Source organism: Cibotium barometz, chromosome 11 (genome assembly GCF_041138505.1).
Source record: "Cibotium barometz isolate CiBa-2024 chromosome 11, ASM4113850v1, whole genome shotgun sequence".
Lineage (NCBI taxonomy): Eukaryota > Viridiplantae > Streptophyta > Polypodiopsida > Cyatheales > Cibotiaceae > Cibotium > Cibotium barometz.
Window position 1 is genome coordinate 47,027,513 of NC_141056.1, and position 15,259 is coordinate 47,042,771.

Genomic DNA, 15,259 nt, shown 5'->3' on the forward strand with positions numbered 1-15,259 from the left:
AACCCCCACATAGGCTTTTAATATGTACAATACCTCAGCATGATAGACCATGCACCTCTGGATAGCCACTGCCTATGCCAAGGTCACACTTACTCTTGGCACACAGTGGCTTGGCAGTGAGTGGAGGCCAGCCAGAGGTGTGGGATGAGGAAATAACATGCCATTGTTATAGGACAAAATGGGACTACTAGAATTACTTAGAGCAGATCTAGTATTGCCTGCACAACATGGGAGCCTTGCCATTTGATATGAACAGTCCCCTTGATTTACCAGTAAATAAAACAAAGCATCCATGCCAGAATAACAGAGTTAAAGAGTATGAAAGCCAGCCATTGGCTGCAAAATTATGCAACTTACACAATTCCCCATGGCACTGCGTTTAAATAATAACACCTTCCTGTACAAAGTTAATGTTATAGCCAATAGATAGACCCCTTGGCCTAACACCATGTGTATGCAAACAGCAAGTAGCATCCATTTAATGTACATAGACAAGATTTACAACCATGTTCGGTAAACTACCCAAATAAGACAGTATCTGTATCGGCATCATGACCTTCATCAAGCTGTGTTTCTGTATTTGAAGCCTGATCCAAGCCACATCATCAAAAGCATTGCGAATGCGCAGCCACCTGAAAAGAAAAAGAATTCGTTGGCTTTGGTCAACCTGCCACCTATCGTGGCTACAATCGCAACTGTGACAAGGTTCCCTGATACACAAGAAATCCAAGTCATCAAAACAGGTTCTCCTAGACAAGCATGCATTTCGACCACCTGCAGCCACTGTCGAAAGCCAAAAAGATTGAACGACCGATTTCATGGAATTGGGCACCTGCAAATACGCAAATTCAAGCCCAGTGATGCTGAACATTATCTCTCCAGCAGTGACCAAGACATACTGAGGTCTTTGCCAAAGTATAGACACTTGCTTTCCTTCACTGCCCAAGACCAAGACATTTGAGATGCCAGCACTGATGCCAAGTGATGCAGGGCTCTCAAAGTCAGTACTCATGCTTGCACTCGAGTCGATTGCAAGCTGAAGCAACCCTGACATGAGGAATGCAAGTGCCCCCAAAAGCATACCCATTAGCATCCTTTGTACTGGCCTCAAAGAGAGGCCAGCTTTTTCTAGAGATGGGTAAACCACTTGGTCAAAAAATGGGATCATCAGAAGTATTAATACAGGATTCATAGCCTGCAGTAAAATATATAAAAAAGCCATTAGAAATAACAATACAAGCTTTCCAAGTAAAGTTTACAGCATTTCCAAGGTCAGAACATCTGAAACATTTCTACCCCGAAATGTTCCTGAAACATGACGAAACCTCCAGAAAAGGGGGAAAACTTGCTGAATCACCTTTTCAGGACAATTTCAACCCAACCTCATGCTTGTGCAGCCCGTGACCTTCTCCCTCCCTCCATAGCTCCTTCCCTTTTTCTCGTTTCATCCTTTGATCCTTCAATATTTTTTCTTCCCCTTTGCTTCTCTTTTCTTTGATTTGCTTCTTCCCCTTTGGTCCTCTTTTCTTGTCTACCTTATTTCCAACCAATCTTTCCAACTTTCTAGAGACTTCCCCATCTCCCATCTCTACAAGATTTTCAAAATCTCTTCCTATTTTTTTTCCCAATATCCCATAGTGCCTCACCAGAATCCAAATGATTGGGTCATCCTCCTGATTCTGGATAGCGCTCGCTGAAGCTCCCGCTTTCCCCCCCTGCTCGCGCTGCCTGCACGCCCTTCCCCTTCCCACCCTCGCGCCCCTTTCCACCCCCCGTCTGCCCTCGCTTATGCGCCCCCCCTCCGCCTGGCTCTCTTGCGCTGAAGCGCCCGCCCCCCACCTTCTCGCCTTTGCGCCCCCCTCCCCTCTTCAGCGCCCAGTCCCCCCCTCCGCCAGCCCTTTCTTTCCCACCACCCCTCCTTTCGCGCTGCTTCCGCCTCCCCCCCTAGGGTTTTTTTTCCTTCGCCGTCTTACCCCCCCTCCCCTTCTTTCTGGCTTTTTCCGCCCCCTGGTTGTTCTTTCTTTTTTTACCTTCCGCCCCTTTGTGTGCAGCTCGGTTCTTGCAGGTCTCTCCGCACTCGCTCCGCCTTCGCCATAGCTTCAGACTTTGATGGAGGCTCCTCCCGCCCCACCTCAGAGGGACTCTTCCGCAGCCCCCTCACCCGCCCCTGAGGATACCCCCATCAGGCTTTCTCTTTCGCCAGAAGGGGAAGCGAGCCTCGCCGCAAAGGTGGAACGCCTCCAGGCACATTCCACCATCTGCCGTATAGTCGGCACTCGCCCCAGCAGAGGGGAGATCCGGGATATTCTCCAGGCCCGCCTTCTTGCAGATGTGGGCAAGATCCTGGACGTTCAGCTATTGGGCCGTGGACACTATCAGATCGAGTTCGAGACAGCCCAGAGCGTGGCCCAGGTCCTAGCCATGAGTCCCCTTGACATCAGGGGCACTCGGGCATTCTTCAGACCTTGGCAACATGGCTTTGACCCAGCAGCGGCTGAGCACGGAGAGCGCCTTTTCCATGTTACAGTTTGCTTCCCTGGACTCCGTCGCGAGTACCTTCCACTCCTTTCGAGGCTAGGAGCACTGGTGGGCTCGGTGGTCGAGACTGGCCCCCTGGCCCCACAGCAGCTTCAGTGGTGGCTAGAGCAGCTGGGCTACCTTCAATCAGAGTTTTGGTTCCTGACATCTCCTCCCTTTCGAAGGTCATTCAGCTACCTAGGATAGGGAGGGGATGGATTGATCAGAGAGTGGAGTTCTCGGGGCTCCCGAACCAATGCTTTATTTGCAGACAGGTCGGCCACCTGGCCAAGGCTGCCCTCGTAGGAGACCCCGACCTTCACCGCAGCAGCAGGCCCCTGATGGCCCGCCCACAGATGATGGGAGAGTATTAGGGTTAGGTCATCTGGGAGACATACACAGAGAAACAAGGGAGAGAGAGAGAGAGTTGTGGGGATAAGTCAACTCACCAAGTATGAGTGTGTGACTCCCCTATCACACATGTATATTGCACTAGTACACATAGTGCACTTAGTACATTAAAAGTACTAAGTGTACTATGTACTATAACTTATGGGCTTGTACACACTATAAGGGTGGGCATAACGCCTTTACCCCAACAACCTCCCACTTAAAGGCAAAGTGCCCTTAAGTAAAGGAAAAGAAAAAATCAGCATGTACATGATAATATACAAGGCCATATCAAGGCTGAAAGTGGCCTCATCCAATGCCCATCAAGTGTCTGCAATGAGCAAACCGCTCCGGAGGCAAACTCTTCGCCAGCAGATCAGCCGGGTTGTCATCCGTATGAATCTTAACAAGCTGAATTTGCTTGTTCTCTATCACCTCTCTGATGAAGTGATACTTCACATCCACATGCTTCGTCTTTGCATGAAAGACAGGGTTCTTTGCCAACTGGATGGCACTCTGATTGTCACAATGCAACAATGGAATATCCCCTGTATAGCCCAAATCAACCACTAACCGAGATAGCCATAATGCCTCCTTGCAAGCCTCTGTGGCTGCAATATACTCGGCCTCTGTAGTAGATAAGGCTGTGCACTTCTGCATCCTGGATATCCATGACACAGCACCTCCTGTGAATGTAAATACATAACCGGTAGTAGACTTCCGGTTATCTGGATGACCGGCATAATCCGAATCCGTGTAACCATGCACTAATGCATCCTGTTTGCCAAAACAAATGCACATATCCTGTGTGCCCTTTAGGTATCTCATGACACCTTTCACTGCTTCCCAATGCTTCTTGCCAGGGTTGGCCATGTATCTAGAAACCACTCCCACTGCAAATGCAATGTCCGGCCTAGTAGCAACCATGGCATACATGAGACTGCCACAAGCTGAAGCATACGGAATTTTGGCCATATCAGCCCTGTCTCTATCTGACTGTGGGCTGTCCATAGCACTGAGTTTCACATATGGAGGCAAAGGAGTACTAGTCTTCTTCCCCCCGTCCATATTGAACCTCTGCAAGACTTTGCCAATGTATTCCTTCTGAGACAAATACAACACATGCTGATTTCTGTCCCGAAGTATCCGCATACCCAAGATGTGATTTGCATCACCCAAATCCTTCATATCAAAGGTTTCATGCAGCCTCTTCTTCAAGGCATCCATCTCTTTACGAGATTTCCCTGCAATCAACATATCATCAACATACAAAATGAGAATCAATAGACTGCCATCCAAAGCTTTCTTGGTGTACAAGCAGTGATCTATGTCACTTCTCCTGAATTTCTGTGATTTCATGAATGTATCAAATTTATGATACCATTCTCTTGGTGCCTGTTTGAGCCCATAAAGACTCTTTTTCAGCTTGCATACAAGCTTCTCCTTTCCACTTACTGCATAACCCTCTGGCTGCTGCATATATATCTGCTCATGGAGATCACCGTGAAGAAAAGCAGTCTTCACATCCATCTGAATCAAGTCCAGATCATCATGTGCAACAGCCAACACAGCTCTAAGTGTGGTCATTTTGACCACTGGAGAGAAGATCTCATCAAAGTCCACACCATATTCCTGCTTGAAGCCCTTAGCCACTAACCTGGCTTTGTATCTTGGCTTTGCATCTGGTGCAACTTTGAGCCTGTATACCCACTTGCATGGCAAAACCTTCTTGCCTGCAGGCAAATGCACCAACTTCCATGTTCCATTTTTGTGCAGAGAATCCATCTCTGACTTCATGGCACGCTCCCAAAGAGCCTTGTCTGCCCTCTGTAAAGCCTCCTTATAACATGAGGGCTCCCCACAGTCAGTGAGCATCAAGTAGTCAACCCCTGGAACAAACCTGTCAGGGACTCTGGAGGGTCTTGTGGACCTCCGTACCCAATGACCATCATTTGCAGGTTGCTGTCCAGCCTACATATCACCCATTGGTGGCTCCTGTTCCATGCCATAAGGCTGAAAAATCATGCCCGGTATCTCCTCTAACTGTGGTATATCCATAGGGATATCTTCTGCCATATCTGGCTGTCCATTTGGACCATTTTCAGCACCATTTAAGGGCTGGTATTCCTGCTGTAATGGCTGATTTACAGCCCTTTGTTGTTGTCCATGATGTCCATCATCATCAAAGATGACTCTGCCAGGCTCCTGTTGCCTTGCAGGCTCCTTATACATGCATGTTTCATCAAAAATGACATCATTGCTGCGTATGATCTTTCTATTCATGGGATCCCAAAGTCTATACCCCATTTCACCTTTGTCACCATATCCTAGGAATATGCATTTGTGAGACTTAGGATCAAGTTTGGTGCGCATTTCCCTGCGTATGTGCACGTACGCAACGCAACCAAACACTCTCAAGTGCTTGTATGACGGAGGCTTCCCAGTCCATACTTCTTCTGGCACTTTCCCACCAAGCCTCGTGTTAGGTGACCTGTTTATAAGGTGAACGGCTGTCATAACAGCTTCAGCCCAAAAACCATGAGGTAATGCAGCATGTGACAACATAGAACGGACCTTCTCCTGAATGGTCCTGTTCATCCTCTCTGCTGTCCCGTTTTGTGGAGGATCATAAGGAGTAGAGAGCTCCCTCTTGATGCCTTTAGCATCACAAAAGTCCTGAAACTGTTTGGACATATACTCTCCCCCATTGTCGGAACGCAAAGCCTTCAGTGTTTTGCCAGTTTGATTCTCAACAAGAGCAACAAACTTCTGAAACACTGAGAATGTATCACTCTTCAGACGAAGAGGATAAACCCACAGCTTGCGTGTGGCATCATCAATAAAAGACACAAAATATTTTGTCCCTCCCAAAGAAAGCTGAGGCATCTCACATACATCTGTATGCACAAGCTCTAACTGAGCATCTTTCTGTCCAAGAGCTTTCTTGTGGGGGCACTGTAGTTGCCTACCATATATACAATGCTCACAAAACTGAAAACTTGAAAACTTTAGAGAAGGCAAGTAACCCAAACGAGACAATTGCTCCATTCCCTTGACACTCATGTGTCCCAACTGGCTATGCCACATAGAAATTTCCGGCAGCTCGGTTGCATTTACATTAGCATGGTGACAAACACCTGCATGCATGAAATAAAGAGTGTCCACTTTAGAGCCTCTGGCAACAACCAGTGAGCCCTTACTAATTTTCCACTTTCCACGACCAAATGTGGTAACATAATCAGCATCATCAAGCTGTCCAGTAGAAAGCAGATTCTTCTTGATCTCAGGCATCATGGAGCATAAGCTGTGAGCCATCTGAAAACACAAGCCTTACATCACCTCTGCCAAGAATCTTGCATGCATGGTTATCACCCAAATAAACCACTCCTTCATTGCCAGCAGTATACCTGACAAACAAGTCTCTGCAACCTGTGACATGAAAGGAGGCACCTGAATCAATGATCCATGAGTGCATACCATGACCACCTGTAAGAAGTGAATGGGCATCAAGTGAAGACGTAAAGAGAACCTCATCCTCACTGCCACCTGCATGTGACACATTGATTTCTTCAATCTTGACTCCACTTTTGCCCTTTGGCTTTACATCTTTGGCTTCATCCTTCTCTTTGTCTTTGCCTTTTCCCTTTTCTTTTTGATCATTTTTCCATTTGTAGCATTGCTTTTTGATGTGTCCCTTCTTGCCACAATAATGGCATTCCAAATCCTTTTTGGAGCGAGACTTGCTCCTTCCCCTTTCTTGGCTTTTTCCCCTTTGTTGGGATCTCCCACGTGCATTCATTGCATTGGACTTTCCAACAGAGTTGTTTTTCCTGTTCATCTCTTCTTGAAGAAGAGCACCCTCCACATCTGCATATGACAGCATAGCATGCAAATTACTAGTGGCTGTCCTGAATGTGTCCCAACTCTCTGGCAAAGTGCATAACAAAAAAGTGGCTTTGAACTCATCGTCCATTGCCAACTTTTGATTGATGACCTGGCTGACAATACCATTAAACTCATTTAGATGGGCTGTCATAGAAGCCCCTTCCTTCATCTGAAGGCCTATGAGTTTCTTCAACCAATACACTTTGCTTGAGGCACTTTGTTGGGCATACAAGTCCTGCAATCTCTGCCACATTCCCCAAGCTGTCTTCTCTTCACGAATGCTGAAAAGTAATGAGTCTGACACAGACAACATGATAGTAGATCTTGCCAGCTCATCCATATCTTCCCACTCTTCAGCAGTAAGAGAAGCGGGCATTACACCCCTTTCTTTGATAGGCTTGTGCTGCTTTTTCTGGAGCAACACATTGTAGCACTGGGTTTGCCAAATATCATAATCATGCGAGCCTTCAAGCTTCTTGATGTGAAGCAATGAAGAGCTCTCACCTGTGGTTGCCATAGCAATATGCAACCTGTCAATGCCTGACTCCCTGCAAAATGTGCAAACACTGCACCAAAAAGCACACAAAGTGCTCACAGTTTTTCTCCCAAGCTTTATCTCCCACTGCGGAAGCACAAATGCAACTTTTCTCCCACTTTATGTGATGAAAACACCAAAATCTGGTTGCTGCAGATTTTGGACAGCACCTCAAATGTGCTCTGTTGCTCTTCCAAAGTACTGTATAGCAGTACCAAGTGCTCACCAATGATGTACCAAACCTGTACCGGCAAGTACAACAGCTGAAATTGAACCTTTTGGTCACTCAAAACAGTGTACAGCCATGCCAAAACTTGCACAAAGCTGTGCCAAATCTGTACCAGCAGGTACAATAGCAATAAATGCTCTCCTGGCTGTCCAAACGAGTAAAAATCAGACTTTTACAGTCTCGAACACTGCATAAAACAGTCCCGAACAGAAATGGGGCAAAAGCCCCTTGACTGCAAGCTGATTTTTGAGGATTCAAGGCATAAATGTCTTGCCTGCTGCTTTGCCAAGCTCAACAAGCATACAAACTTGAAAAGCCCCTTGATTTAAGATCAATTTCTGATCATACATGGTACATTGACGCACATGAAGGCATCCAGAGTGTTCACGATGCTTCCCCCTGGCCACATATACATCAAATACATGAAAGCCCCTTGATTTACAGGCACATTGAGTGCTTGTAAGGCATCAACACATTATCCACAGCATCAAATGCGATTGCTGCATGCAAATCAACCAAATCGGCACAAAAGCCCCTTGATTTGCACTGCAATTTGCTGCAATTTTGCCCAAATGTGCGATTTCTCACATCATACAGCATGTATGAGTGCTTAATTGCACAATTACATCAAAAGCCCCAAATTTCGACATCCAATTTCCTGCAAATTGATCCTGATTGTGACCAATTTCCTGCAAATTGATCCTGATTGTGACCAATGTCACCCAATTTTGCCAATTTTGCTCAAAATTGAGCAATTGGGCACCTGTACCTGCTCAATTGCTTGAATTCATAAGAAATTCCCAAAATATTGAAGGCAAATACCTCTGAAATTTCTGATTTTTCTGAGTTTCTTGACTTGCAGGCTGAGACGGAGGCGGTGGCGGCGGCGACTTCGGTGCTGGGCAACTTCTGGAGCAGCTGGGCAGCCCCACCTGGCTGTGGGCAGCCAGTTGGGTAGCCCTTGTTGGGCTGTGTGGGCTGTCGTGGGCAGCCACGTATGCTGGTTGGCCAGCCCCTTAGAGGTGGTATCGGCCGGCGACGGCAGGGAACGCAGCGGAGCTCTCGCGAGAGGATGAAGTGTCGGAAGGTGGAACGAACACGCGTCGCACCAGTTTCGCCTAGCGCCAGCCGACGCCTAGCGTTTTTTCGCTCCACGCTTCGACTTCTGCCTAGCGCCTACACGACTAGGTGGCCGGCCGACTCCATATGCCCAGCAACCTTCGCTCAACGCCTGGCGCTTCAGTTTCGCCTGGCTGCTGTGCGCTTCGCTCGTGTTTGCCTGCGCCGTGTAGAGCTGGCCTAGTATTCGATGGACGCCCTCGACCAAGGTACTACCAGCACCCGCTTCATCATCTACGCCCGCTTATGCTGCCTTCGTTCACGCCCACAAAGTTGTGAAGAGAAGAACTACGTGCCTGATTGCTGCCTGTTGCGCTGCCTTGCTGCGCCTGACTCCTTGCTACCATCAAGGAGAAGAGGAAGGGAGGGATCACTAAGGGCTCTGATACCAGTTGATGGGAGAGTATTAGGGTTAGGTCATGTGGGAGACATACACAGAGAAACAAGGGAGAGAGAGAGAGAGTTGTGGGGATAAGTCAACTCACCAAGTATGAGTGTGTGACTCCCCTATCACACATGTATATTGCACTAGTACACATAGTGCACTTAGTACATTAAAAGTACTAAGTGTACTATGTACTATAACTTATGGGCTTGTACACACTATAAGGGTGGGCATAACGCCTTTACCCCAACAACAGATGCGGCTCGGCAGGCAGCCCTTGGGACACCTGCTCAACCCACAGAGACCTCGGAGTGGCAGCCTGGACAGGGGCGCCGTCGAGGGAGACAGCCAAACAGCAGCACGCCCAGAGACCGATGCAGCAGCAGCCACAGTCTCAGCATCACTGGGTTCCCGTGAGGAACAGCTTTGCTCCCCTCCAGGAGGAGACCCCAGCGCCGACTGAGGACCAGGAGATGCCAGCACCCCCTCCTTCGCCCCCACCCCCCCTCCTCCGTCCCCCCCTCCCGCCTCGCTTCCACCTTTGCCTCCTCCCGTCCCCGCTCCGGTTTCGACAGCGGCTCCTTCTCCACCCTCCCCCCCGCTCGCCTCAGCTCCTCGGGAGGCCCTGGCAGTCCCCTGGCGTTCACCTGCAGTCCAGAGGGCTCTAAGCACCGACCTTGCTCGAGCACCGCAGAGGAGACTCACCATGCCGATTCGGGCTTCACGGATATCCTCTATCCGCAGTCGGCTGAGTCGTCTTGACACTAGACAGCGCTCGGAGGCTTTTGATTACTCCTTCACACGGCTTTTTGGAGCAACGAGCCAGCACCCATCAGAGTTCATGTAGTGATACCTCCGGCCCGCGGGGAGGAGGCACTTGATTCAACGGTGGCCTTCTCATTCCCTCTTTGTGGCCCACGCGACCGGGAGTGGACTCTGGAGCTCGCTCTTAGCACTTTGAAGACTCAGGCAGTTGAGTTTTCTCACCATGTGAGCGATCTGGAGGTGACAGATGTGATAGGCCGACTATGGGAGTTGGCTCATTTTTTCTTTGATCCCGGGAGTGCGGATGCTTCAGGGATTCGACATTTGGTCGTTCGCATAGTGGCAGACTTAGCACGCGACCCTGGATATGTATGCATACACGAGGTTGCTCTGTCTAAGTGGGAGGCAGTCGCCATGGGACATAGCCACTGGCGCCTGATCCGAGATTCTTGCAGCACACCGGGTGGGCAGATTCGTAGCCGCTTGGATGGGGACTATTCTCCATCCAAGCCGCTAGCGAAGGCCCGCCATACGGCTGAGACAGCATCCACCTCAGCAGGTCATCCATGAGGATCATCTCATGGAATGTACAGGGCCTTGGCGGCGCACATTATATACGTTATCGTGGTTGCTTGAGGCAGGAGCTTCAGAGATGCTTGGTTGGGGGCAATATTGATATTTTGATGATGCAGGAGCACCATTTGGGTGAGAGCAGGATCCGGAGATATGGTTCGGTGATGCCTGGTAGATGGGACACCTTTTGGTCTGCAGGGTTTGGCCCCTTGGGTGGGCAGGGAGGAGTATGTATGATCATTGCGGAGGTATGGCGGCAGGCCATTATGGATCGCGGGATCATTGTGCCTGGTAGAGCACAGTATGTCATTCTGAGGACGCATGATGAGCTCTTTGGCGTGCTCAATGTCTATGCGCCCAACCATGCTAGTGCCAGAGCAGAGTTCTGGACCCACGTTACGGATGCATTGCCAGAGGCCGCACACTGGTGTGTCGGGGGAGACTTCAACATGCTCGAGGACCCGGCCGATAGGGTGGGAGGCAGTCATGTTACAATGCACGGTACGGAGCTTGCAGCTTGGGAGCGATTTTGCATGACACTGAGGATCACTGATGCATGGCAGCATGAGGCCTTCTCCCGCTCTCAGGACAGTCTTAGTTTCTCTCGGTCAGATCGCCGCGGCAGGGAGGGACTAATCTATCATGGATTGATCGCTTTTATGTGGGCGACAGGTTAGGGGAGCGAGGGGGCTCCGTTGGCATTCTCGCTGGCACCTCTTTTTCAGACCATGCGCCAGTTATTTTGACACTTGAGGAGAGGACACGGGAGACCAGTTTGCAGTTGAGGATCCCAGAGAGGGTGCTTACAGATCCTAGTCTAGCTGAGGACATTGAGAGGATATGGCATGATAGTCAGAGCTCTGACCAGGATGCAGCAGGCCAGTGTGCCCAGGGACTCATCCAGCTCAGCTCTTTTTTGCACGCTGCAGCCTTGACACGGCTAGGAGAGGCTCGCGAGCGGGAGCGTCAGCTGAGACGTAGCCTTGCTTCACTTCAGCGCCTTCAGGAGCAGCAGCCTACATGTGAGTGGGTAGCATCCCAGCTGAGCCAGGCACGCCAGGAGGTTAGAGAGGCAGAGGAGCAGAGACATGAGTTTTACTATCGCCGCCAAGCCTCTCAGTGGACGCAGCTTGGTGATAGAGTGACTGGGGAGTTTTTTGAGATTACTGGACCCCGCCATGCTCAAGCAAGAGTCCGCCAGCTTGGGAGGCCGGACGGTTCGGTAGCTACTGAGCCCGAGGAGATCAGAGCCATTGCCACTGGGTTCTATAGAGACCTCCTCTCAACGGAGCCAGCCACTGAGGCTCAGGATGCTTGCAGACAGACTGTGTGGGCCCATGTGCAAAGGAGGGTCACAGATCGTATGCGTACTCTGGGAGAGCCTCTCTCAGAGGTTGAGCTTGCAGAGGCCTTGAGGGTCCTTCCGCGCCATAGTTGCCCAGGGGAGGACGGATTGACGCCTGCCTTTTTTATGCGCTATTGGGACCTTTTAGGGCCAGGCCTCCGCAGGGGCTTTCCAATTGTTTTGGACACTGGGGTGATGCCACAGAGCTTTTCAGAGGGCTGGATCTTTCTTATCCCCAAGGGGGAGGGAGTATCAGACCATATTCGGCATTGGAGACCTATTACGATCCTCAATACTGTCTACAAGGTCTTAGCAAAGGCCTTGAGTTTGAGGATCCAGCCCTTTCTGGGGGAGTTGATTCATGCTACCCAGACAGGATTCGTCAAGGAGCGTAGTATCCTTGACAACATTTTCACCTTTTGGGAGGCGACGGCCTGAGCTAGATTTCTTGGTGAGGACTTGGTCGTGATGCTTCTCGATTTTGAGAAGGCATACGATAGAGTCGATTGGGGTTTCTTAGAGGGCACTATGCTTCGCTTGGGCTTTGAGCCAGGTTGGATTCGAGGGGTGGCGGCTCTATATTCCACAGCTCGTAGTCAGGTGCTGATTGCAGGAGGACGGGGGCCGAGTTTTGAGTTGACCAGATCAGTCTGTCAGGGGTGTCCTCTCGCCCCGTTTCTTTTTCTCTTCTTTGCTGAGGCTATGAGCATGTATCTGACGGCAGAGGAAGTTGGTTTGAGAGGACTCCAGCTCCCAGTCCGGGGGGAGGACCTGCTCGATGCTGAGTTTGCTGATGACACGGGTTTATTTTTGCATGGCCAGGATGCCAATCTTCAGCGGGCAGAGCAGTCGCTCCAGGTTTTTAGTGCAGCTTCGGGAGCATTGATCAATTGGCGCAAGACAGTGGCCTTTTGGATCAGTAGCGCTCCCACTCCAGCATGGAGCCCAGACCCGGGTTTTAGATGGATTCCTCTTGGCACAGCAGTGCGATATTTGGGATGCCAGATTGGACTAGATTTGTGACCTGAGCAGCACATTGCCCCGCTTCTTCTGAGCATTCGGAAGAAGCTTTTGTATTGGAGTACAGCTCGGCTATCCTTGGCTGGGAGGGTGGTGGTGGCAAATCAGGTGCTTTTAGCGACCATGTGATACATTACGTCTTGCTGGATCTTCTCAAGTTCTTGTATCAGCCAGGTACAGAGGCTGATCAGGAACTTTCTTTGGTCTTGGCGGGATGGTCAACCAGCCCGGGCAAAGGTTGCTTGGGCAGTTATCACACTTCCGTTGGCCCAGGGAGACTTGGGCATTATAGATCCAGTTGATCAGAGTAGAGCCTTATTGGGGAAGCTTATTGTTCGGGGGCTGCTTCCAGGCGCTGAGCCTTGGAAAGAGCTTCTTTTGCACCGGCTGCAGGCTCGGGCTCCCCCAGCACACAGGGGGCACTTGGGCACCAGAGATACGATGGATCTTCATAGAGATGAGGAGGACAGGCCTCAGTAGAGGATGGGAGGACAGATTTGCCTTGAGTATCCTGAGAGCTTAGGATTTTCTGAGACCGGGGCTCTCTCAGAGACCTGCTTCTTGTGATGAGGAGCGGGCCAGACAGCCGCTCATCTGGAGCCCAGCGGTTCGCACAGAGCAGGGTCATATGCTGGGTTCTCGGCCTCGTCTAGCCTGGGGACCATTGGCGGCAGGCCCAGCACGTAGTTTTGGAGACTGGCAGGCCTTCTGCAGTCTCCCAGAGGAGATCCAGGTGGAGCGGCTGAGTCACTTCAGAGGGGGGTTGATTATGAGGGATGACATTCAGGAGGCACTCAAAGAGGAGTGGTTCACGCCTCTCGAGCCCGTGGCCCCACGGTGGATGGGGAAAATAAACACTGCAAAAATCATCAGCAGAAAGAGCATGGCATCAGAGATCCTTTACTTTATTCAAAATAGAACATAGGAAATCCTCTCTCTCTCTCTCTCTCTCTCTCTCTCTCTCTCTCTCTCTCTCCCCACACACACACACACACGTATACAGATGTACATGAATGTATCTTTACACAGTCAATCTCTCAACCTCTAGTATTGTGTGGAAACATAAGTGAACAGACCATCCCCATGTAAACTCCTATCATCTTAAGAGTCAAACTTACCAGATAACAGTCACTCAAGAGTGCTCCCATGACTGGTGTAGCATAGCAAGCAACAATGAAGAGATGGACAACCTCCGTGGCCTGAGTCTCACTCAGCCGGACCCTCTCCAGCAGGAAGAGGGCAAGGATGGTCCTCATGCCATAGAATGAGAAGCGCTCGCAGAACTCATTCCACACAAGATACTTGACACTGGATGGGAAAAGCCTGAAATCTTGAAAAACCAAGCGCTTCCTGTCTTGCTTTTCGACTGTAACTTCTGCTTCACCGTCATCACCATTGGTTAATAAGGGTTTCTCCAGTAAGGACTTTTCTTCCTCGCCGCCGTCGATTTTGGCATCCATTTTAAAGCAGGCCGTATAAGGAAATTATATAGGCAGTTTTCTCCTGCATAAATCGGGATGCTTAACATCACTTAAATGGGATTCTTAACATCAAAATTAGCACTTAAAGGGGATACTTAACATCAAAACTAGCATTTAAAACGGGATTATTAACATCAAAGCTAGAACTTGCAGCTAATTCAAATATTGCAGGAGAAAACCCTAGTTGAGAAGACACCTATGTCGCAGCTTGCAGGAGAAAACGCTAATTAAAGGGGAAAATCCTAGAAGTAGAAAACCAAAGCTTGCAGGCGTAAAGAACCCAAAAGAGAATTTGCAGGAAAAGAAACCTAAAATCATGAATTTAACCTAGATCAGAACTTGAAGAAAACATCAGAAAAGCCATAGATCAGCAAAGACAAAAGGGGCAAAACCTTCCGGGAACCCAGCCGAGGATTCGAAAACACCTAAATCAGTCACCAAACTCCCCGCATTTCAGCCGAAAATTCATCACGAAGCAACAGCGAAAAGATGATTCTCTGAACGAGCGGCTTCACACGCGTTGTGGGTGTCCGCGGTCGGATGTCATCGCGGGCGCTCAATTGTCCTCCCCGACATGATGGCACGCAGCTATGCATGCATCGTCTCTTAGAAAGAATGCAACTTTTGCCATGAGCGTTTGAGGCCTTTAAGGGTCAGATTGCAAATGAGACGTACATTTTCTGCAACAACTGTGAAACAACATCGGCTTTGTGGAACTTTCACAAGAGACAAATGAACATGAGTTTATGTATGTTTGTGATGGCTCATCCCATGTAAGTTGTGGGCAAAATGATTACAGCTAAAGAACCCCATTGCTGAGGTTGCGTGCTCAAATCCCATGGAGCATGTCTACGTAGCAACGATCGAGGAATCCACGTCGATTGTCTTTAACCCAAAACTATATGTGGGATGCCTAAAATTTCGAACCATGCAATCCCTACATTTTTGCACGAATGGGACAAATGATACTTCGTAAAAACCAAGCCCATTGGTAGTAAAATTCTCGATCAGGAAA

The 15,259-nt window shown here is 49.4% G+C and overlaps 1 protein-coding gene across 3 annotated transcripts; it reads right to left on the reverse strand.

Annotated features, from left to right (window-relative positions):
* Nucleotides 1-378: 378 nt before the first annotated feature.
* Nucleotides 379-15,024, reverse strand: LOC147634248 (uncharacterized). Of its 3 annotated transcripts, none has more exons than XM_086805371.1 (4): nt 14,637-15,024; nt 13,882-14,266; nt 775-1,195; nt 379-710 (listed from the first exon to the last, which is right to left on the reverse strand). In XM_086805371.1, exons 2-4 carry the CDS (start codon nt 14,221-14,223, stop codon nt 562-564), a joined length of 912 nt encoding a protein of 303 aa, XP_086661497.1. In that variant the 5' UTR covers nt 14,224-14,266; nt 14,637-15,024; the 3' UTR covers nt 379-561. The 3 variants fall into 3 exon arrangements, with proteins under 3 accessions (XP_086661497.1, XP_086661498.1, XP_086661499.1); XM_086805372.1 differs by having other exon boundaries at nt 833-1,195; nt 14,637-15,019; XM_086805373.1 differs by having other exon boundaries at nt 775-832; nt 14,637-15,013.
* Between the last annotated feature and the right edge of the window lie 235 nt (nt 15,025-15,259).

Bases quoted from the DNA above. Each gene is read 5' to 3' on its own strand.
- LOC147634248 (XM_086805371.1), bottom strand. From the start codon at position 14,223: ATGGATGCCAAAATCGACGGCGGCGAGGAAGAAAAGTCCTTACTGGAG. The intron at 1,196-13,881 runs GTAAGTTTGACT...ATTTTACTGCAG, and splicing joins TCTTGAGTGACTGTTATCTG to GCTATGAATCCTGTATTAAT. The intron at 711-774 runs GTGGTCGAAATG...CTTGTGTATCAG, and splicing joins GCTTTCGACAGTGGCTGCAG to GGAACCTTGTCACAGTTGCG.